The sequence below is a fragment of the Amaranthus tricolor genome, chromosome 9 (assembly GCF_026212465.1).
Source record: "Amaranthus tricolor cultivar Red isolate AtriRed21 chromosome 9, ASM2621246v1, whole genome shotgun sequence".
Lineage (NCBI taxonomy): Eukaryota > Viridiplantae > Streptophyta > Magnoliopsida > Caryophyllales > Amaranthaceae > Amaranthus > Amaranthus tricolor.
In genome coordinates this window covers 20,364,230-20,389,665 of record NC_080055.1, presented here as the reverse complement: position 1 = coordinate 20,389,665, position 25,436 = coordinate 20,364,230, and the positions used below count along the sequence as shown (strand labels likewise).

General features: G+C 31.2%; 2 protein-coding genes across 4 annotated transcripts; both read right to left on the bottom strand.

Annotated features, from left to right (window-relative positions):
• Positions 1–7,278: 7,278 nt before the first annotated feature.
• Positions 7,279–14,399, bottom strand: LOC130824638 (uncharacterized protein C3F10.06c). 2 transcript variants are annotated; one of them, XM_057689724.1, is made up of 7 exons: positions 14,079–14,399; positions 13,414–13,583; positions 11,755–12,448; positions 8,807–8,901; positions 8,303–8,411; positions 7,891–7,950; positions 7,279–7,759 (listed from the first exon to the last, which is right to left on the bottom strand). In XM_057689724.1, the coding sequence occupies exons 1-7, from the start codon at positions 14,365–14,367 to the stop codon at positions 7,575–7,577; spliced, it is 1,602 nt and encodes a 533-aa protein (XP_057545707.1). In that variant the 5' UTR covers positions 14,368–14,399; the 3' UTR covers positions 7,279–7,574. The 2 variants fall into 2 exon arrangements, with proteins under 2 accessions (XP_057545707.1, XP_057545708.1); XM_057689725.1 differs by having other exon boundaries at positions 13,414–13,571.
• A 4,490-nt stretch (positions 14,400–18,889) lies between these two features.
• On the bottom strand, positions 18,890–23,974 carry LOC130824637 (senescence/dehydration-associated protein At4g35985, chloroplastic). Of its 2 annotated transcripts, none has more exons than XM_057689721.1 (5): positions 23,263–23,974; positions 22,109–22,218; positions 20,460–20,566; positions 19,953–20,037; positions 18,890–19,258 (listed from the first exon to the last, which is right to left on the bottom strand). In XM_057689721.1, the coding sequence occupies exons 1-5, from the start codon at positions 23,848–23,850 to the stop codon at positions 19,096–19,098; spliced, it is 1,053 nt and encodes a 350-aa protein (XP_057545704.1). In that variant the 5' UTR covers positions 23,851–23,974; the 3' UTR covers positions 18,890–19,095. The 2 variants fall into 2 exon arrangements, with proteins under 2 accessions (XP_057545704.1, XP_057545706.1); XM_057689723.1 differs by having other exon boundaries at positions 20,400–20,566; positions 23,263–23,973.
• Between the last annotated feature and the right edge of the window lie 1,462 nt (positions 23,975–25,436).

Sequence of the window (25,436 nt, the reverse complement as noted above, 5' to 3'; positions counted from 1 at the left end):
CGCCATGCATCAAAATAAAAATAAAAAAGTAATGTCTTTCTTGGCGACGAAATTCCGACGAGACAATCCGTCACCAGATAGAAAAATTAAAAAAAAAAAAATTGGCTGTGGGTGACCTGCTAGCGACGACCTTTCCCGTCGCTATCGGACTTTCTCAGTTGGCGACCAAACGTTCTCTCGCCTTGTCGTTGCCATGGGCGACCAACTCTTCCCCTCGCCATTTTTCCAATCGCTAATTCAAGAGTTTTTTGTAGTGTTAATGTTTGATTCATTCATTGAAATGTTATCTGATAAATAAACATTCACTAAAACACAAGTAATATCATACTTCCTCCATAGTCCATCCCTATGAGAATGCACTCAAATTATTTTGGGTGAAATTTAGTAGAAAGTGAAATTGAGTTGGAGAATAAGACAAAAAAACAAGTGGATGATAGAAATAAGTGGTCAAGATGAAGAGAGATAATAAGTTTGTGGAGATTTAAAGAAAAAAAATGGTGTCATTGCTACAAAAGAAAAGGGTGAAAAATAAGTGAAGCAAAATTAAATAAAAAGATGTGCAAATTAAAAAAAAACAAAGACAGTAAAAAATCTTAAATTTACGCTAATAAAAAGTGAGGTGAAGTGGATTTTGTTTTAAAGATTGACATAATAGGAGTATCACTATCACATGAGATTACTAATGAATATCATCTCTAAGTTTCACTAATACAAACATCACTATATTAGTATATTGCATGATATGGTGCTCTAATGCAATCAATAAGGTGAGAATCAAAATTTATTTTAGTTGAAATAAATGCTAATTTCCTAAGTAAAATTTTAAGTTTCAATTTCGCCTAATCTCTTTCACTGTGATTATAGATAAGCTTGAGCCATATAATTTTTATAAATTGAGTTAGGGCAACTTAATTAAGAAGGAAAAGTGGTAACTCTTTCATAAGTTTAAAGGTGGATCGCTATTAAAACAATTAGTAGTAATAGAATTTACTCCTTAAGTTTATAAAATAGTATAAATTCTTCTCTTTCTCTAATATGCCTTTTAACCGGTGCTAAAGATTAAATCCTTAGTTATAAAAGCCTAACAATAAACTGGGCTGTAATACCACGGTATAATTCATGAAATGGGTTTGGGCAACCCAAATACGAAGAATATAGGTAACCGATAACAAGTCTATAGGAAGTTCACTAGTAAACCAATTGATAGTATTAGATCTTACTCCTCAAATTTATGAAGTGATATATATTTTTTATTTTTCTCCGATAAAAAAACAACCCACATAAAAAATAATGGACACTTCGACATTGAGACAATTTGAAATTCCCATGTTAAAACATTTATTTAAATAAAGTAGATTTTCTTTAACAAAATTTGCATAAGAATATTAATGATTGTTTCAAGGCAAATACAAAATTTGTTTATTAATGGATACATATATTACCACAATGTTGCAAACCCACATTACTCCAAGGCTTAAAAATAACATATTGTGTATTGCTATGATATCATTGAAAAGAAATCGTTGCATTTTTTTATCATTCACTTGATTTTGTACTCATATTGAAGCATTCAGTATTGCGTGTGATGAACACTTATCTTTATATATGTATAAAATCAACTCGTCAATTTATTTTTTGTGTTATATGTTTCACAATTCAATATTAATAAAGAAATTTTGAATAGAATGCTCTTGATTATAGTCTAAGGAGATCTGATCCTAAATCCCGTTAACGACAAAAAACGTTGAATTTCAATAAAAATAGTTAGATCAAATGGATTTTGTTTTAATGATTGAAAAATATCACTTGAGATTATCAATGAATATCAACTTTGGATTTGCTACTTATTGCAAAGGTAAATATGAAATTTGTCTATCAAATTACACAATTGGAACATACAACCCCCCTAAGACAATTATATAAAGCCCCTTACATGGTGTTGTATAGTTCACCACCAATTCTTATAAGGACATTTTCTTGAGTGTTTAGTGTTCTTTATTAAAGATGGACAAAGATTTTCTGCGTCAACAACTTAGTGATTCAAGACAATTTATGTTTGATGAGGTTCGTTTCTTGATCTACTAATTTGATTAATTTTTATGTTTGTTTACCTTTAGAAAATTCTTTTTTATGCTTTTAATTGGTAGTTTAGATAAAATAATAATACTAGCACAAATTGTTGTATGAGACGGTCTTACCGGCTACCACAAGACGCACATTAAATAGCCTAATTAATACAAATTATTAGCATATAGACTCTTTATATTGAAAACGTTGCATAGAGATATGATCTCTCACAGCAGTACCTATTATACTAGCTCCTCGAAATTCAAAATCATATTTTTCGTAACTTGAATTCTTATCCACACATTTGAAGTGTTTTACATAGACGAAAGAGAAGAGGGTACCACTTTATAAAGTTAAAGAGTAAATTATAATATTACAATTGGTTTTACTATTAAACCTTCTTTGTGCTTGTAAATGAGTCGGCTGTTCTCGAGTTACCGAAAATTATTGTTGTTATTAGCCCTTCCTCGTGGGATAAAAGAAGTTATATTTTTAAGAAATCTCCAAAGAAACCCTAGAAATTTAGGAGGATGTGTGATCCTCAAGAGAATTCAACTTGTTCTAGGTCAAGTAAACATCATGTGAAAATTTGAAATAAGAAAGTGTTTTTTCAAAATACTAAAAAATTTCAATTATTAGAATAAACGTCTTTGTTCAAATCTGGAGTTAGGTATCTGTTCGCTGTTATTTTAGCCGGATGGGTTGAGTCTAGTGGGTAGCTCGCCTACGAACATCTTTAAAACCAATGTGGATAAAAGATCCGAATTTAAATCGACCTGAAACACATGATCCAATATCTACCCATTGACCCGAATATACACCTCTACTGTTTTAACCCTTGATTCTTACCATTCATACCCTTTAATTGCATATTTGCATGGTTGAGTTTGGATTTGCATAATTGCATTTGCTTATGTAATTTATTTTCCACCAAATAGAATTATGACATTAATTATGAAATGCAGGGCTATCTGAATGATTACTTTCTTAATCTGGAGTTATTAGAAGACACCAAACCTAATTTTGTGGAGAAAACCATTGTAAAATACTTCTCTTCATCACAAGCTTACATGGATGAATTGCTAAATTTCTTGTACTTTCCAATTTATTCTTCTTTTATTTGATGTTTTCTAGTTCTTGTTTTTTTTTTTTTTTTGTGCAAATATTCCATAGATAAGATTTTAATTCATAATTTTAATTATAATTTATATTTTCAGAAATACTAAGCCTCTAGACCTTGCAAATGTGGAACGTTTGATACAAAAACTTAAAGGAGGTAGTGGCTGGTAAGTAATAACAATTGATCTTGAAAAAATAGGCACAACTTATTCGTAACATATTTTGGATTCATCAATTTATGTTTTTCGAATGACTGTAGTTATATGACATGGTATTGAAAGCCAACATAAAAGATAAATTCAAATTTTATTATCCCTTGATTTTAAATTAAAATTATCTACTATTAAGCATGAAGTAGATCTGTGTTACATTTATGTATTTCTAACTCAATAAAAGTAAATGTATTAGAAATTGGTTAATAATTACATTATTTAATCTATTTATACACTGTAAAAATACGAATTATTTTATCAATTTATAGTAAAATAAGTCAAGTACTTATTTAAGCTATTTTTTCTTCATCTAATCAACATTACATTATTAGTAAAAAAAGTCTAATAACATGAAACGTGAATAATAATAATAATAATAATAATAATAATAATAATAATAATAATAATAATAATAATAAAATAATAAAAATTATTTTAGTTGTAAAAAAGTTAATAAACGTTGTAATTTCAGCATGGGAGCAGCAAAGCTTGAAGCAATTGTACAAGAAATGTCGGACGTCTTCAAAGAAGGAAAATATGACAGGTTTTGCCCTTTTTTTTTTTATTTTTTTGTCTTTCTCATCATGGAGATACATGCGGTAGTTTTATCATCAAAATAAAAAAAATAATGTTACATCATTAAAGTATTATTTATTTTTTTTGGTGAAAGGAACATATATTTTAGATAGAATATAATCTTTAATATAACAGCACTCTAAAATCAACCCTAAGGCAAACCACAAACCAATACTTATGTTATGTCCATGTAAGTTCGCTGTAAGAAATGTTACTTTCGGTAGCAAACTTAAAATGAAGAGAGTGAATATACCTCTTATTTCTGTCGAGGACGGAACATTCAGGACACTTAATAGAGTATTAAGAAAACCGTTTAAGCCCACTGATGATAATGGACTGTCGGTGAAGTTTAGGGTTGCTATGTAATTCACCTTTGATGCTTTAACCTGCACAAGTAACGAACGAGGGCCCAAGAGGGGTTCTCCAGGGGATCATCGTCCGATGATTTAGTCAATAAGTCTTTGTCAAAGGTTGTCTAACCTTTCTATCATAGTACTCAGGGCCTTTAACAGAAGAAGAATCAAGGCTTGTTTATAGATGTGAGATCCTTTTGTCAAACTATAAATGAGTGAGTAAATGTTAACGTACCTTGCAGCTATGCATCAGACTGTATACATATAATCTAGGTCTTTAAAAAGGTTTTCCCAAACCCTAGTGATCATATCAGACAAGATTACCTTGAGAATCTTCCTAGGGATCGTAAAAAGGTACAAGGGACCGTTGAAATCATATGCAGTACTTTTGTGGAGCTCATTGATTGGCTGATTATCACCTAAGACTGTCTTTTTGTCGCCTTACTATAAATATGGTAAGCATATTACGAGATTGATATTCTCCTTTTTGATGTTGCTTCACCTTATTGGTGCGTGGTAGCTCTCATGCATGTGATTAAAGTTGTTCACCTTTCTGTCTCATTACAATTGATCATTAATGACCTAGGGATATACCCTAGAGGTCCGATCGTTTTGAGGACTTCACTAAGGTGCTTGTACCTTTCCCATAAGGTTCGGACCTTTAGGGCAAATGTGAATGCTCTTCTGCTATTCAGGAGACGAAGTGAGACAATTATGAAAGCACTTAGGTCATCCTAAGAGCTAATTAACCTTAATGACAAAATGTTGGGGCTTTCACCAGGTTCCTAGCACATACACTTCTCTTTTTCAAAAGTACAGTCCATCTTTAAAATATATAGGTTTCATATAAAATATTAAACACAATTGTTATACTTTTCTGTCACACTCAATTTATCTTATTTATCATTTTAGTTCGTCTCAATGAATTTGCTCTATTATTATTTTTGATATGACCTCACTGCATTTACTTTATATTCTCTCTTTTATCTAATTACCCAAAATTTAAATCCATTATATGACTTTATCTAATTTCTTAGTCTCCATACCAAGAGCAAATTAAACTAGGTAGTTAGAATTGAGGGTTAAAACTATAAAACAAACTCATGATCCCTTATTTGAAAAATACATTCAATTTTTAGTTAGTTGAAAAACTAAACGTATAATACATAAATATTTCATTAACAATTTTTTAATATTTTTCAACAATAATAATACACTTGAATAGAATATATTAATATTAATAACAATATAAAGTCGAGCATTAAGCTTTTACTGCTCACTTTGTATATGTTTCTACCAACCCAAAATTAATTCACAAGCATGTAAAACAACTATAGAAAAAGATTCAAAGTGGGATAAAAAGAGTTGAAATTTGAAGACTGAATACAACAAAAGAAAAAGGCAGTATGCATAATGTTGAGTAGTTGCTGGTTTATATAATTTGGAACAGATTACAAGCTGCATTTTTGAATATAAAAGCAGAGCATGCTGCCCTAAAGCTGCATCTTGAATCTTATGCTCAGGTATTTCTTTTTTGATCTATCACATTATTCATTAATAAATGAAGTCGGATAGAATAGGGATGTTTGACGATTGATCATCGGTTGTTGGATATTATTTTGTTTACGAGCTAGTAACATCGCTTTTTTGACCCCCTCACCTAAGCTAGGACTTCATTTGTGCATCGTGCTTAGAAATATTGTTTTTGGTAATTTTGTTATGAAAAATTACCTAAAATAATCTAAATTTTTTTATTGATTTTTTTACAATAATCTCAAGTTTTGATTAACTATGAATAATTCCAATTTTAAGGTCACTTACACAAGAACATTGTTGTCAAAATGATGACCGATTTTTACATATTAATTGCTAAAAAAATTATCAACAATATTAAAAATTAAAAGTTAAAATCAAAAAATATATTAACTTGATTTCTTTTAAATTTTTATTTATTTTTCAATTTTTTATAATTTAATTTTATTTTGTATTTATTTTTTATTTTTTTATGCAAAATGACTTGTTGTATAAGTAAGAGGTTACGTTGGTGCATTCTTAGCAAGCACCCATTTTAGCTAAGATTATTTATTTTTAATCAAAAATTGAGATTATTCTAATAAAATCAGTAAAAATATTGAATTATTTTAAATAATATTTTGGTGTATAGATGTTACGGCAGCTAAGAACGGAATATCCTGCAGAAGATGAGATATCAGACCATGTTGAAGATGCCGAAAGCGTTGACAGCAACGATCCAATCTATGACTAGTCATAATTTACATGGATGGCTTATGCCTTATGCCTTATGCCTTATGACCTATGACCTATGTGTAGCATCTCATGTTATAAAATGCCAAAATTAATTTTATTTGTATTTGTTGTGGAGTATTTAAATTTGTATTAGTTTCTTTTTTATGTGTTGTTCACTTTTCTCAACTAATAACACAAATGAAGAACTAAATCTAATTCTCCGTAACCTTTTTATCGTCTCACCGTGAGATGTTCTTTATACATAGGCTCATATGGCCCCTTTGTTTTAAGGTCGTTTTATCGAAAAACAATCTCTTACAAGACATAGATGATGGCGTCGGTGTTAAGGTGGTGCACCAACGTGACTAGGTAGATGAGATCAATTTTAAATATCAATCTCAATTGGACAAATAAAAAAAGAAATTATAGCAAACTCCATCAAACAAAATAGTAGTACATATATACTCTTAAACCCTATCCTATTAAGTTTAACCATGTCAAGTAACAAAGTATACACATGATTATTGAAAATTTTTGTAAATTTCACAGATTTTTGAAGTGATCATAGTTTTTTCAATGTAGCCTTAAATAATATTCACAACCCAATGTTTGGTTTGCAAAATGAACCAAATCCTAGTTTCTTGAATGATATGAAGTTAAACCAAAATGAACGGTAATCCAAAAGGATATGAGGATAGCCAATGTTTAGACAACTAAAACAAACGTATACTTGTGTCATAATATGATCTAAAGCTAATCCGTTTTACAAAAATAACGTCTAAGTTCAGAGTTAGACAACATATTTTTTTTTTATCTTCAGACAACCTCTTTGTTATTACTAATAAGGGTAAGGTTGTTTATATCCGACTCTAAACCTCTAATAGGTGAGAGCTCACTTAACGGGATTAGGGTTATGGAATGTTGCGTCCGTAACCAACAAACAATTTGTGACGAATAGAAGAATTGACTTTGGATTTGCGTATTAGAATCTAGAATGTTCCTAAACTGAAAATTTTTTGCTAAGATTTGAACTCACCCCATTATGCAGAAAACTAAAGACTTGCTTTAAACAGCCTCTAGATGGCCTGGAATTTGTCCAAAACTTGCTTATAAATACAAGTCGTCTTTTTATTTCCAATTTCGTAATTTGCGTCTCTCGAAAGGATTTCCCATCATCAAAAGATCCTGCGCATTGGAAATACCGAGTTATAAGTTCTCCAACCGTAAAGATCATTATAATATGAAATCAACAACGACAACAAGAACAATGCCAAGCCTCAATCATAAGACATCTAAGGAAAAATATAATTGCGTACCTTCTTCACTAAATAATGAGATTAAGATTGCAAGGCTTACACATACACTGATGTCTTCACCTGAAGTAGATAGGTATATATTCAGTGTACGATTAAGATTCAAGAGAGCGGAATAAAGAAATAGACTAACAGACCATCGAAATGTGGTCGGTGCTTTACAAAACCTTCCTAATATGAAATATGCAGTACAAGGTAAAGAAAAAACATGTACGTAAGACAAATACCCGACCTCAGTTTTGGCATGAAGATGCTAATTTTGTAATTAAAATTTATCGAAGCTTATTTTTGGATTTATTTTCTAAAATAAGTTTTTTTTTTTCAAATTCCTTACGTGCATCAACTTTCTTAAATAATAATATGGTCTTGAAGTGTGAAACTGAATACACTCAAGAATTGCAGCAAAATCACTTACCATCATGGCAACAAACTAAAAGGGATTTTCCTTGGATCAAATTTGACCTTGCAAACTTCATTGCTAAAGGAAGATTATTGAGCAGAGAAAACCGGTCCTTTTTTGGGCTCTGGATAATAAAGAAAATGAAGCAAAAAAACCAAACGAAACGCTATAAAATTCCAATACGAATTTAGAATAAGATCAGTCACCTATGCGTGACACATGAAAGCATGCTGATATCTTGTAATTATGATTGGAAAGAGTGATGCTAAGCAGTTACCTACTAGCCACATAATATTCCGCAGTAACTAAAATGTCAACAATTTTTCTTTCATGAATCATGATCTGAATTCGACCTATGTCGACATATTTACGAACATTTTTGTCAATCTAAAAGTTATTACTTGTTAAGTAGCTATGAACGAAGATTCAAATGTATCGATCGAAAACTTCAAACTAATTTAACATGCAAATCTAACAAAATCCAAAACCAAACAGTAACCAGAAGTCCTTATTGCTTACCACTATAGGGAGATACAAATAATGATATGAATGATCGACAGTGAGCAGCTCATTGCCACAGTTCAGTATACAATCAACATCTGGCTTAGTTGCAGCTGTAGCAACAAAAATCACAATGCAAGATAGCTATATTAAGAACATACACATTCCAAGAAATGTTTTATGCTCATAAACCCACCAACGTTTCTTTCTCGCCTAAGATAGCTATATTAAGATATGACCTCCGGAAAATTCTTAAATGCAATTAGGACGTTATAGAGAAACTCCGAAGATATGATTGGACACGTTTATGAGAAATATAAGTGTTGAAAAGTACGTATGATTTAAGCCAATATCAAAGTGCCACCTCATATTCATTTTGGAATGTCAACTATTAGACATGGATACGTAGGTTCACATGAGGCCTTCGAGCATAATAGTTTCATACTAATTTTTCTATTGATGGCCACCATACTAATACTTCTATGAACCTGTAATTATTTCACTTCAAACAACATAAAAGGACAAGGAAGAATCAAATGGTGAGATTTAAAAGAAGGGAATGCTATATTTTTTATTATAGAGTTGTCGAAAAAGTTGATTGGACGAGCAAAGAGAATGTAGATAGTAGACTCAACTTGGACAAATATGAAAAATTGAAACGTTCGTGTGGATAGAACTTTCTAGAAGACGCAAACAATCGTACGACAGTAAAAAAGGACACAACATGGAAGTAAAGGTTGCAATAACTAGAACAAAGAATGTTATTTAGCTTTAGGAAAATGAAAGACCGAAAAGAACCTTGCAAAATAAAAGGAAACCAAAACAAAGACAAAACAAGAGAAATGTGGGGCAAATTTAAAGCTTATAAAGAGGTATAAACAAGTTGGCCTTAAGAGAAGCAGACAAAGATGTCTATAGAATGACCCAAAAAGGACAAACAGTTAGAGAGAATCTTTGTAGGGTGAAATGTGCCAAAGATAAACAACAAAACATTCTTGAACATTCTTGTCCAAGAAGAGATCAAGAATAGATGGAAGAAGTACTTTGGCCATTTGTTCAAAGGATATAAGAGAAAATCAAAATGCAAAGCAACAAGAGAAAATGTAACTTGGTGAAAACTCACTCCAATGTAAGGAAACAAGAAAAAGACAATAGTGCCACTTAAAAACATACCCATCAGAAAAAACATTTGATTTCTCAAAAATTCACCAAAGATTCTTGCATGTCTAAGATGCCTAGACTCAGATTTTAGCTTGAGTATGCATCCAAAGTTTTGACATGGAAATTTCTTAAACTTAGGGAGCTCATTGTAGAGGAAGTCCAAAGATATGATTAAACAGGTGGACAAGGAATAAGTAGAAATGTACATTTGTTTTTGGCCAAAATCAGTGTTAGTTTCATATTTATTTGCAATGTCACAATTAATTATCAGATACTCGAGTTGACAAGAAGTCTTGGAGCACAATGGTTCCCCGCTAAAAAATTTATCACCTCCAATTTAATATTTCTATATACTTGTAATTATTTCACGTCAAACATCTAGGAGCTTTTTTGTTTTGATTTCTTTTGAAGGCCTAATTTGTAAGAGATTCCTTAGGTCAGTAGAAGCTTATAGAAAAGACTAGGTGAAAGAGTATTTGGCCAAGATACTTGTTGGTTTGCATATGTTAGATTCAGTTAGCTAACAAACGAAAAGTTTATAGAAAGAACATTATAATTCTAGAGTGAATAGTTAAAAGAAGTTGAAAAGTGAAATAATATTTTGAGTTGCCTTGTCAAGTATAGTTAATTTGAATTTTAAAAGTTATAATGAAATGAGATCTCATTTTTATTCAATTTGGGCGCTTAGTAGTAGTGGACAAAGGATATCACTACTAGCTGAAGTAAATACCAAAATGACACATTTTTTACAAAAAGGTTTGTCATATTCTTATACTTTTTGTTCAAACTGAATTTAAAACAAAAAATCAGTTCATGTCCATAAGATAGAAATAGAGAAATCCCACATGGACAGCTCAAAATAGTAAATGAAGCAAACTCAAAAGAATCGAATGATTAGGTTACAAGTGACATCAGAAAAGTAGCTAAATAGAATGGAAAAGATTGATTTGTAGCTGCAAGAAATGTTATATTGTGGTTGGTTATTGGGGTAGGCAACAAATGAAAAACTAAAGGCAAGCTTGATTGGTAGTTAAGGAATTACAGAAGATATATTAGGAAGATTTTAGGTCAGCGGAGGTTATGGACTTGTGGTGATAAGACAAAGTTATTAAGACTGCTTTTCGGAGATACTATTTAGCACCGACTTAGGGGACTATATAATTCCGAAGTAAGGAATCACTTCCCAAAGCCTTCCTCCTTAAATAAACAGTACCTCATCCAAGCCACTCGTTTGCCACTGCATCAATACATGTTCATTTTTTCTTTAGTTTTTAGAATCATTTGCTTGATGCATTACTATTCCCTAAGGAGAATACAAAGTGATACAACTGAGAATAATCTTATAGTGGCCGATGATTAAAAGAATACCAGCAAAGGGTGATCAATGAGAATCATGTCATACAACTACTTCAGGGTGAAATATAAGAAAATTTGGCCAACAAAATCATAAATATCAGGAGCATAGCTCGGTAATATAAGTTAGATGGATTGGAATACGAAGCTTAGGTTGTAGGTACTAGCATTTTGCTCGATGTGTTTTAGATTTCATGTGCAGATGGTGCACTTCCCCGGGAAAACCACCATGGGGCGTATGACAGGAACATTTGTTCTGTCTTTGACTGGTAGGCAGGCAGGCATCATTCAGTATGTTATTGTACCTTAACTTCTATTATTACACCCAAAACTGTATTTCTTTTAAGGGTTAGACATAAAGATTTAAAAATAAGGCACTAAATTTATCCGTGTTCTGCATACGTAAAAACTGGGGCAAAACTTATTTTAAATAAAACAAACATTGGACTTACCTAGTTGAGTTGTACCCACAGCAATATTTGTTGAATCCAACCAACATATAGCAGAATCTCCTTTAGTGGAAGGACTGTTGCAAAGTTTTAAAATTTCAAACTCTGTATGAAACGATGACTCCGGATATCCATTTCTCTCAGAAGACTTTCGAGATTTGACAATGACCTGAGAGGCATCCAGACCCCTTTGTGCCCGATATACTCTGTCTTTTTCAACAATTTCAGAGACTTTCTGGTTACACAAATCAGGACCACCATCTATCAGATCATACACATGATTCCAGAAAAGAATGGGAGTCAAACCCCTAGCCCAACTTTCTTCATCATCTCCTGCCCCAGGAATATAGTTCCAGCTGAACTCGGAGCTCGTTCTTTGAGGAAGAAAGCCGTTTGATGATGAAGCGGAAACAAGTATTATTGGAGTGAAATCCCAGGAATCATGATCAGGTACTTCATTCAACCAGATGACAGATTTTTGTGATATCCATAAAGGGCGTAGAGGTTTTCTCAAAGATGCTGCAAGTGAAGCAATATCAGCACCACTTTCTTCCAATAATGTAGTAAACGAATCAAGAAGATTTTCGATGGATGCTTTTTCCGTCTCAGGAACCCATAGAGGTAAGTGCAAAGAGCAATCCCAATCTTTTATAACTTCTTTAGATTTTTCATCATTTTCATGAGAAGTTTTACCATTCTGTGCAAGCGTATAAGGGAAAAGAGCCAGTGAATTTAATTATAAGCTTATACGGAAATAACATGAATATTTGCTCACCTGTAGATTTTCATATGGGGTAAATGGATTATAGTCCAAAGTTTTCTACTGGAACTATTAAACATGATAAACTATATACCCTTGGAACCATAGGAAAAAATTGTGGATATTGTCACGATAATGGTAATGGTGGTAATGTCGCGGACACAGCACCTTGTAGTGTTACGACTCGTTTCACAGGCATCGCAATGTGAAGTGTTAACTTGAAAAAATCTATCTTATCATTGTATTTCAAGTTTTCTATAGCATATATTTCAATTAAAGCTATAATAGGCGTTTTAGAACCTAAACCACTTAAAAAAAAGATAATAATGGCTAATATGTTAAAATAACATCTTATGATGGTTGTTACTCTATAATTTCAAATCATAGGTTACGTAACGGGGGTTTGCGGTTTGACAAGCACAAAATCCATTATAAAGCGGTCGTTATGTAAAGTAACGACCTCATTTTTATTCCATTCTTGGAGGACATACTGAAAGAGAAAGGATAACAAAAAGCATACAACATTAATGTAAGTATGCTATTCATACATACTTGATGCCAAAAGGCCTAGTCTCAAAAAACATAAATATAAACATGTAGAAGCACCAAATTTAGGATCTTAACAAATACAAATGCCGAAATGAATTACTAATTTACAATGTTAATAACCTTTAACCATAATTGATGTTTAGGTTCATAAATGGCATTCTTGATCAAATCATAAGTCATTGCGCTAATTAAACTGCACTCATGATTATGAAATACCATTTGCTTCAGTTACATATCTAACCAACTATCAGTTGTTGACGCTTACAAAACCCTCCTCCCACAAAAGAATCCGGCTATTACTAGAATAACTACATGCAACCACAAAACTGAAAAGAACCAGCCTTAACTCTTACCATATGTTGAACACCCCCATTATCATGCATCATGTTGCGATACCTCTGAATAGCGCGGTTTAATACACAAGTCCAAATAGGGATTGTCTTCGACATGCTATCAGGAAACCGCTTTCCTTTTCGAGTTGAATCAACGATAAAGCACCCACCTTTCTCCCCTATCCAATAAACTCAAATAAATAACAATAATTCATCAATCAAATAGCAAAAGCAGCAAAAATAAACCACCTATTATTGAAGAGAACTAAAAGGTCAATGATCACTATACCAGCAAGATTTTATATCACCTCCAAGTATAAAGCATCAATCAATGTCTAGTAACAGAATGATTTATTCATTCAGGTATAGCAATAGAAAACCATCAAATATCAATAACATTCACATTATCAAGTACTCTTTTTCTTGAAGTTAATTCCTTCAACAATCCCTGTAATCATTTAGAAAAATCACACCTATACAATAACATTAATTCATACCCTTCATCTAGAATTAATCATGATATTGATACACAATGCATTGAAATTAATGGGTTTGTCTATTCGATCCCACAAAAACTCAATCAAACAATTTCGACAACAAACAACCCATAAACCCTACCTAAAATCAGCAAAAAAAGATCTTCAATTACAAAAAAATTGAAGGAAAAAGAACAGAATTAATAGTACCAGCAATGAGAGCGACATGAAGATTGAGACGAGAAGTATTGAAAGACCAATTATTGGTGTGCCCATCAGTGGATTTGAAGTAACAAGTGTCACGAAATTTAGGGGAATACCAAAACCCACATCGAAGATTAGCGAGCAGAGGAAGTTGTGGCCAAAGCTGCGCAATTTCACCAACAAAAATGGAGTCATGATAGATTGAGAGTAAGGCATTATATAAAGTATTGTCTCTTTTTTTGATACTTCTTGCTGCTTTGTATATGCTACTCTGATAAATAAGTTCTTTCTCCATTGATGAATAAGTAAGAATGATGAGTATTTGGTTTGGTGCCTTGTATAATACTTCCTCGGGTTTTTTTTATATTAGTTTTTTTTTTCAAATTATAATCTTTAATATTTTTAATTGCATATGATAAAAGAAAATTATATTATAAAATTATGTATTAAAACAAATCAAATAAAATCTTACTTGACTATGTTTGATTATATGTTTCATAATACATTGAAAGGTATATGCCAAACAAGATTAACTGATAAACAGCAGTCAGCAAGTGCTACAGGAATTGTAGCAACTGTTTAAATTCAGAGAAAGTACATGTTAATTCATAAAATCATAACATAAGTGAATTGTTTATGATGTTGATTGGGTTAGGGTCAAGTTATTGGGATCGGAATTCTAACTAGGATCGTTGAGGGTTAGAATCGAAATCGGCAGAATTGTATCGTAGGATCGCGTGATGCTTCAAACATGTATTAATATGCTTTGGATTACTTATGATCAATTATATTTTGAGATGAAATTTTGATGCATGTTCACACTTTTTATCATAATAAATTTAGATAGACATATCAAGCTAGACCAATGATTGAAAACTAGACACAATATATTATATGTTTGGTTCTAACACCCAAACAAAAAATGGTGACCATTGAAAGTTCGCCAGAAAAACCCAGCATTGTCAGTTATATGTGACGACTCACTTTTGAACTCCAAGTGAACGACGACTCACCTCCAACTTCTGGAATGCGTCAACAAATCTTTTCTTTTCAACCCGTTTTATGTTAGTTTATTATTTTTTTTAAGATATTTTATTTAATCTATGGCATATTTAGTAAAATAAAGAGGTTGCTTTTGTAATTTAGGATCATCTTCTTACCTTTTACTTTTCCATAGTTCTAGTTTTTAGTTTTTAGTTTTTAGTTTTTGCTCTTGATTCATCGTTAAACCTTGATTATCTATGAATTTTTGATTTACAATTTTGAATTTGTTTCTCTCCTAAATTAATTTTATTTGTATTATTTATTCTTCGTTCTGTTAAGTCTGATTTGATTATTACTATTATTTCTCAAGTAAGTTTTCTATTTATTTTGTGTTTTTTATTGCTTTCTTTATTAATAAGCTATTCAACTGAATAGATGAATTTTAAGTTTGGGTTGACGGTATAACTAATCCCATTGGATTTCATTTTCACGCATGCTTCTTATTAGCAAAAGCAAGGTCATTCTACCATTAGTATTTATATACGTTGTCATCAATATGGTAGGTTTAAGGGGCAGTTGCATCACTTAACCAATATGGGTTGTCCAAAAATTAAATCTAAGGCATGTGGTTGCCCATTTATAATCATTGAATATCGCATTAAATATGGTGAACATCTATGGAAGGTAAGAGTGTATACGTTGGTGATAAATCAAGACACAAACATCCTTTTATAGTTTATAAGGATGTTAGACTTCCAAATGACATATTCAAGATCATATCAGACAATAGAGTGTTACTAGTATGCAATTTGCCTTCATTAAGACTTCGATTAGGTTGAATTATCCTAGGGCTTATGCATGAATAAAATTTGAAACCTGCAGCAAGCTAATAAACCTGAAAAGATGAACGATTGGTCTCTTATACAGCTTTGTCTGTATATAGCAGATGAGCATAAATACATGATTGGAACGGACATGGACGCAGATAGTTAACTAGATTATTAATTGCAAACACCACATCCATTCAATGTTTGCCTACATAGCCAAATGTTTTCCTAATTAATCAACACCAACAACAAGAAGTGGTCGCTATATGAGATTGTTGGTATGAAACCAATAAATCACAACTTCTTAATTGATTGTGATGAGGGATTATCCTTAGCTATCCTTAATCTTATTCCAGGTATTTGTCAAGCATTTACTATATTGAACTAATGCCTTTATTCTACAAATATGGGTATTAGACATTTATTTTGTATATGGCACATAACAAATGACGAGGAGAACTGAGTCAATAAACTGTGCGGTAGTAAATAAAACCGGTAAAGAAAGATTTTTTAAAACACAATCGAATCCTGTAGTTCATTGCTCTAAAGTTGTTGAACATGCTGGAGAGCAAATACTGTTGATTGGTCTAAGAAAAATAAAAGGTTATCCAATATATAATGAGAGTCAATAAATATAAAGCATAAACAAGAAATTTGTGTGTGCATGGACTAATGCTTGTTATGTGTAATCAAACTATCGATAGAGTCGATAAACAATATTCTTCTTTAAAATACTACCTCGGTATGGGTAGTAGATCTTTTGATACCTTAATTAAGAGGGCACATACACAAACAACAATTCAATAAGCAAAGGTAAGACTAGCACTAAAGGACTCTATGAGCAACATTTTATGATTGTTACAGATGTGATGGATTATACGACTATTTTATAGCGTATCACATCATTCTCTGTCAATACTTTAACTAGAGCTTAACCATGAATTAGATCTCAGAGATTATGTGTTTAAAAGATGCGATTGTATTCTTCGAAGAACTTGTAGGTTTTCTTGCACTAATACGATTCATGTATGTGAGACTCAATGTGGTGTTGTACATTTGAATGACATACATCCGTTTTGGAAACTTTTGGAGATATGTGAGACTGAACGTGCATAGTTCAAATGCATAAGATGCAACATACTTTCGATTATTGGTAGACGAGACCCTGAAATCAGATCATGTTGTTGGGCGGCGTATGTCTCAGGTACTTAAAGACCATCTTCATCCAAATCGTATTAATATACCAAAGCCATAAGGTAGTCCTCAATGTTGGGGGAGATCTACCATCAAAAAATCTATAACATGTCAACTTAGTTCATTTGAGTATACATGATCCTCGTCGAGAAGGCAAGAATGTGGATCTTGTTCTTCATTTAGAGGATGATCAAGTGGACTATCCACTCAATCATTCGTCAGATTTGACACCAATTTCAGCTTATTTGGTATGTTCATTTTTCTACTTCATTATCAATGCTAATAATTTATAATATCATCACTCTTTATTTTTTTGATTTGGTTGATATTGTTGAAGATGGTAATTGCGTTTTCGAGCAATCACTATAACTAAGATGTGAGGCAAGGACAATTAGTCTTTACTAGGAAAAGTCATGCATGGCACTTGAAATTGAGTACGTATGTATCTATTTATTGCTCAATAACCAACGATAGTTTCTATTGATTTTAGTTGAAAGTAATACAAGAAATTATATGTTTGTAACATGGCTCAAGATAACCACTTGTATTTTACACTAGAATCATTAGATGATGCCCTATTCGTAATCGGAGCTCACATTTTCGACACTGGTTACAAGCTATGTGACGTATGTACTGCAACGACTTATCTTAATATTGCCGTCGTTTACTACGGAACTAGTGGAGGGTGTGCCCTTCATCACAATGCGTTGATTCTACTACTAATAATAATTAATAACATCAATCATATGCATTAATTAATATAAATATGTTTACTAAAAAATTTTAAAAATAGAAAATTGGCTACCGCACACAATATGTGTGTGTTGACTTAAGTCAATCACACTTTTTGTATGACATAAAAATTTAGGTAGAGTTTATGTATATAAATCAAAAATTATATCATATTATCTCATATCAATCATATCATACTACTAATAAAAGAATTGGAAAATGATATCATACTATTTAATAAATCATATTATATCATACTATTTTTTTCGTTTCTTAAAGAAGTTTCCATTTGTCATTTTAGAGTGGTCCATATGTTGATCTCATAAAAAATCTTTCAATTTATATCATAAAATTTGGACAAAACTAACTTTGTTGTCCTCATATTAATACTTAATAATGCATGTTGTCCCCACATATTTTTCACTAACTTTATTTTTAAATGATATCTTACTACTATTTAATAAATCATATCATATCAAGAATCGGAAAATCTTACAATAATTCTATATCTAACTTAGAATCTTTTATGTTTAATTGAATCAAAAATCATAATAACATATCATACTATTTAATAAAAGAATTGAAAAATAATTTTTTATATATAGTTAATAATTATCTATTCACTAGTGTAATCATTATGTGTTACAAACATTTTATATCAATTATTGTATTTTGTTAGAAACATATTATATCGATTGTTATATTATATCAAGAATATAATGTGATAATGATAATATGCAATTACATCTTATTTTGAAATTTTTTTAATTTGTACTTCTATAATAATAATTTATTTTATTTGTGTATTGTGCAGATTTCTATATATACTAATATAAAATAAATAAAATGGTGACTCTTATTTATATTAGGATTCTACTATATAACAAAATAAATAATATGAATACTGTAAGTTACTCCTCTCAGGTTATATTTTATTAATTTCACAGAATTTATAACATCTTTTGATTCAAATGAAGAGTGAGTATATTTTAGGACTTATATTTACATGTAGTAAGTCCACCAAATCCAAATACAAATTCTAAATGACAACAATTAAGCAAACATATATTTGAACACTAATTGATATAATGGATAGTGTTAACTTAAAATTAAGCTGATGATTATAACTCTTAAATATTGACTATCAACGTAAGCAGATAGTTGACTTATAAAACACATTACAGTATATACTCTATCAATAATATTATACGAGTCCTAACATTGCTTTTAGACTTCAGAAACATAAAATATAATAAAAATAATAATCCCATCATAATATCATATGATTAAAATTTGATGGTTTTCCCTGTACCCCTAAGAGCTCCGGAGGAAGCTGCGGCAGCCGGAGTCATAGCCCTCCTCATTTTGAGAATGTTCCAAGCCGTGCCGGCACAATGTCCAGCGGTTGCCAGTGCATCTTCTGTTGCCACCCCTGCATTTTCTCCATACCTATATATATTGTATATAGATGTACATTTTGTACAACAAATGATCAACAATATTTTATTACTGCATAATATACACAACTTCATCGCCTATATAAATGTACACAAATTTATAATTATTTGATTTTGAGATACATAAAATAACTAAATAAATTCCAAGCATTTTTTTAATGTAACATTATACGTGTTTATGCTAAAGAATCAATTAAATTTGACTCTTTATTGCAAACATGTATAGTGCTACATTATAAAAATGCTTGGAATTTATCGAATTATTTTATAATATATAATTCACACGACTCAAAATCAAATAATTATATATCATCACCAATTCATTCATGAAATATGATATATATAATATATTACTGGTCAATGTATAAATATAGTAATAAATTCATACTACTTGTTACATGCTATTGTTAATGAAAAATGATACTAGTATAAAATAATTGAATATTAAGTCTAGTACGAGACTGTCTTATCATGAGACGGTCCCGTATAATTAACCAGTTTTTTTAATTGATCATTTTAAAATTGTAAATTATATTACTTTAAGATTATAAATAATCACTCTAAGATTACTAAAAAGTAATCCCTTTAAAGTTATAATTACAGTAAATATACATTGAATCAGCACGATAAAGATACAACACCGTGTAATGTCTCATTTGACAATTTGTAAAAAGTGAAAGAATTACCTGTTGGAAACCATCCTAACAGCAGCACCTGAGGTTGCATTGAGTGCCTGTTTCTCAGCTGCTTCAGCTGCACACATTATCTTATCTGTGCAATTGTAATTCGTAAGGAAAAATAACATCAAAATGACACTTTTCGTTTTTTTATCTGTCCACTTTACTTTTTACACATAATTTTTAGTAAATTTTAAGTCTTAATATCTCTAAATACATATTAAAAAATTATAAAAATTATATATTAAATAACTTTACAATAAGATAACTCTAACAAGATCTCACATAAATATATTTTATCTTTGATATATACTTTAAAAATCTAATTTAACAAACAAAAAAAACGGAGGGAGTAACTATTTTTTCATACTAATTAAGTAGAGTAATTTTGTTGAATTGAATTTATATTGTTTTACTAATAAGCATAAAAATTTTGTAAGAAAAAGAATAAGATACCAATAGCATCCAGGGAAGCAAGAAGAACCTCTCCAGGCATCAAAGAGAAAAATGTTCTACCGTGTTTGGAATTAACCAAAGGCCCCATCACTGAACCTGTGGCTATTCCCACTCCTTGTAGCATCACTTGGCTCATTTTCTCAGTCGTATCCGATAGCTTTCTCACACTGAAATGAACGGCTAAGGATCTCATAATGGTGAAGAACAAAAAGTAAAATTAAGAAATCCAAAAACAGAGCATAAATTAATGGACAAAGTAAAAAAAAAAACACAAAGTTGTTTTATAGGTCTCAAATATAGTTGTACTCCTTCCGTTTCATTTCAAATGTCCTATTTATTTTTTTATGTTTGTCAATGTACTAATTTAATCTTTAATATCTCTAATTGTGCATAATTAAAAATTATAAAAAATAAATATTAATACACCTTATGTTGAAATGAATCAAACAAGATATCATTTGCCTATATTTTAATTTATATATTAAGAATAAATTACAAATTAAGAGTGGTTGATAAATAGTAATCAAAAAGCAAATACGACTTTTGAAAAGAAACCAAGAGAGTAAGAGTACATCATAAAGAATTTGATAATAAAATAATAACACAATCCTCACAAGGCTTGAAAATGACCTCTCAAGCTCAAACTGTTCATCTTTGATGGAAGCACACTCCAATACTCCATAGTATATAAATAAGGTCGCATCGCAATGCATCGACCGTGTTGTAAAGGTTTTTTTAAAAAATAAACGAAGTCATATATCTTTCGCGCTGTAAAGGTGTAAAAAAATTGTGTTTTGGGCTGTATCAAAGGATAGCTTATGATACAAATGATATTTAGGCGTTACGATAACCACATCGCTTCCCTTAACGCATCACCGTTTCGTTATCTTGATCGCGATTGTTACCGCATTTTTACATTGTGGCACGCTCTAATACGAAGAAAGAAACTCTCTTTGCTAACAACTAACTCTAGTTTGCTCTCTACGTAATAGCCTCCACAGTTCACACCCTTCCCAATGATGAGTAAGGCCTTTATATAGGGCCCTACGTCAGATAAGGACAAAGTACTAAACTTGCCTCTCAAGAATCCACTAAATCTAAAAAATCAAAATGGCCCTATATTGAAGTACTTGAATGAGCACCTACTGGCTACAATCACTAACACTTTCTATTGGCTACCTTGTTCAACGCACCATCCAAACCCCTCATGGCTCGTTCAGGCATATCCAATAACTCTTTTTGTGCAACTTTTCCCTTATTCAAGATACCTTTATGCACTTCTTTATTCACTTTATGGAGTGATTCAAACCTAAACTTTACTTAGTATTCCTTGTACACCCAACTTCCTCCTCCAATGGGCAAGCCATAAAATGGGCTATGAGATGATCTCATACTAGAAGAGTCGGCAATTGCATGATCAGGGCCATCCTTAGGTTTTAGAGGCCTTGCGCTAAAGATTATTTATGGGCCCCTAAACTATTGTGTGTATATAGAAAATTTTGATTCTTAACACTAGTTGAAAACTAAAATTTTTTGAGAACCCTGGACGTAAACACGACTTACACTTACTTAGGACCGGGCCGACGACCCAGTGACAGTAAATATGCAGCAGCATCCAAATTACTATGTAGGAATACAAATCATCAGATGAGATTTGTCTAACAAATTAAATAATATATAAGATTAGGAGTATATTGGAGAATAATTACCGCTTTATGCTCTGATTCATGGAGTTATTGTTACTTTTGCTATGTGTCCTTGTTATTCTCACATTGTTATTATTCTCTTGGCTAAAAATCATTTGTCCTCCATTTCGAACCTGATACATTTTTATGTATTAGAATTCAGTAATTACACCACTAAAAAAATTATTCTCTTGGCTAAGATAACCATAAGTCACATGGGAGACGGCTTAAGCCGTGGGACTAACTCATACCTTTTTTTTTTTTTATATATTTCGACATATCAATTTTATGACTTAAGAGGTTAATTCCAAGACTTAAAAGTTCAATTTTGATATTTAAAAGGTCAATTTTAAAATTTTAAATACCAATTTCAAGGATTGAATCCTCCTATTTTAAAGTTCGAATGAGAAAAATTTAAGCCTTGAAATTAATTTTTCAGTTTTGGAATTAGTCTTTTAAATTTATAAATTGTCAAAATCAATGTCTGAAATATCAATTTGTCTTTTAAGTCTTAAATTGGAAGAAAAAAAATAATAAGTAATGAGCTAATTAAGTGTTAATCATTAGGGTCCAAAATAAGAAGAACGCTTACAAAGTTATTATAATTATTAGAATATGATTAGAGTTAATTGTACTTAAACTAATCTAGTAGCTTGTTACAAGCATATGCAAAGATTTATATCTTCAAATTAATAAAATTAAGGTAGAAAACATGCAATAGATTGAACAAGAAGTCTATCATAACCTTTGAGGCTTGAGCTAATAATCTCATGATCTCCCATTTGTTATTCCCAATATGAGTTCTCTCTAGTTTAAATTTCTACAATAATTCACTTTATAAACAATCACTATAACATTTTTTTTAATTAATTAGTGGAGTATGTTCCAATCATTAGAAGCAAAAGGATCATATTATCCTATAAATAAACTTAATTGTACAAAAATATTTTGTCCCTTTCTTTAGTTATAACAGCTCATCTTGTATAAGATCGTCTCACCATGATACAAACTCATATAATTACTCAATTTTTCTAATTAATTACTTTAAAATATAAGTCATCACTTTAACACACTAAATGTATATGTGTAAGCCCAATAAAAATAGACGCATCATCAGACCGTTATTTATGTAGTTTTAATTGTTAGTGTAATTAGCCCAAAACTATGCCATTTATTACCTGGTTAGTGTAAGCGTTACTACACATAAAAATCCCTTTAACAATATGGCCAGTCCCACCAGCAATAGCCCTAGCCAAAATTCCATTATATGCTTCAACCTTAGGAGCAAAATCCTTCCAATCAAGATCATTTCTTCCTTTATGATTATTAGGGCATGAAAAACAAGAATGATCTCTTAGAAAATCATCCAAACTACCCAACAATTTAGGGTCACTTCTTTGAGAAAAAGTCACTCCATAGTTCAAATGAACACCTTCTTTCATAGGCAATGTAAAAAGATAATGAAAAGCATCAAGCTTCACAATTGGTTCGTCTTTGGTTAGTGGCCATTGGAGGTTATTAGAGACCTTGATTATGGTTGCAATGGAGACGTTTCGATCCGATAGCATGTATATAGAGAAATCACCTCTTCCTAGCTCTATGCTTTCACCTTCTTCCATTAAGTTTACAACACACCCTTGAATTCTAAGCAATAGTTCATGTTTTATGTTCAAATTGGTTTGGGGTAGTTTTTCTTGTTCATTCTTTGATGTTGGTTTTGTTTGAGATGAAGGTGATTTTGGACTAAAAAGGCTAAAAGATTTCATCTTAATTTTTTGTTTTGGTTTTGGCCCTTTTGAGTGTTAGGACTTAAGAGGAAGTACATTTGATATAAGTTGATACAAGTATATCATATATAATTTTTCATTTTGAAATACTTGCATTCAATTGTGACATATTATATGGAAAAATGTAACTATTAGTAGCAAGTATAATTGGAACCAGAAGTGTGTACCTAGTAAAAGAGGGAATTAAGGTAGGAAAGGTATAAAGTGAGTTTGATTAGATAGTACTTTATGATTTATAAGCATAAATTCTTTAGAGCAAGTAGAGTACATCTTTATTGAGTAGTGTGTTTGGCCTAGTGATAAAGTTTGTATATGAAGCATACTCAAGATCAAGTTGTGGAACCAAATCCACCCGACTTTTAAAATAAGTGCCAATATTTATATGAATGATGATAACTTTAATCATATTATCGAGCATGCTTTATCATGTACATTGGAGGAGGATGGTGAAGATGTGTCGAGTTGTGTTGGATTAAAGTTTGGAACGATCGATGAGGTGCTTAATATGAAACAAATGAGGCTTCACTAAAGGTGGGAACCATGTCTTGAACGAGACAAGACATGGTATGAAGGTTGCTCGCTCGAGGCAACATGAAAAAGCAAGTCAGAATGCACCAGAAGAGGGTGCTCGTTCGAGCATAATATGTGCTCGTTCAAGCACATGTCAAATCAGCCAACAAAAGCTTTCTGAACTATGTGCTTGTTCGAGCACTTCAGTGCCTTATACGAGCACTTTGCCTAGAATGCTCTTTTGGACCGTTTTATGCACGATTTAAGGCATTGAAAGGGTGTATTGTAGGGCAATTAATCTAGGAATAATGGTGGGCATTATTCCTATGTTTATTGTTAGGTTTATTGTTGATGTTTAATATGCATTAAGAGGGTGTTTTATTGCTAAGATTAATGTATGTTAATTGTAAGGTGTTAATTGTGCTTTATGGTGCATTGAAGTGTGACTCTAGATACTCACCTTCCTTTAAGGAAGCATCATTTATAGAACAAAGCACCACAAATACACTTTGAGAGTGATCTATTACTTTGATTGAAAGTTGAGAGTGTTTATATTGTTTTAGCATTTATTGATCTTGAGAGATCTCAAGATAAGGAGAGGTTTATTACATTGTAATTTTTGAATTTCATTCTAATAAAACTACATTTGAGGGGGAGGTATCCAAGGTACCTCATATACACTTGTATTCATCTTTTGCTTATATTTTTCATTTGTTTTTCATTGTTGAACCTCTTTGAGGCTTTCATTTGTTTTATGCCTATTCGAAAACATTGATCCAGACTTGATTGATCCGACCCGTTTTTATAAAATTAGGTGAAATTTTAAATTCTTTATCAATATATTTGAGTTATTGTACTTTTTTTTTTCTCAGTTTATACTATTACTTAAAAAGTTGTTTTTAACCAAATAAAATAAGGAAAAACTAATTTTTTATTTTTAACGGAAAAAATTAGATAGTGTTTTTAAGCTATAGTAATTAGAATAAAATAATAATAAATTTAATTATGATCTGTTAGGTCAAACACTACTAACCGATATGTCGGGTCTAAATACA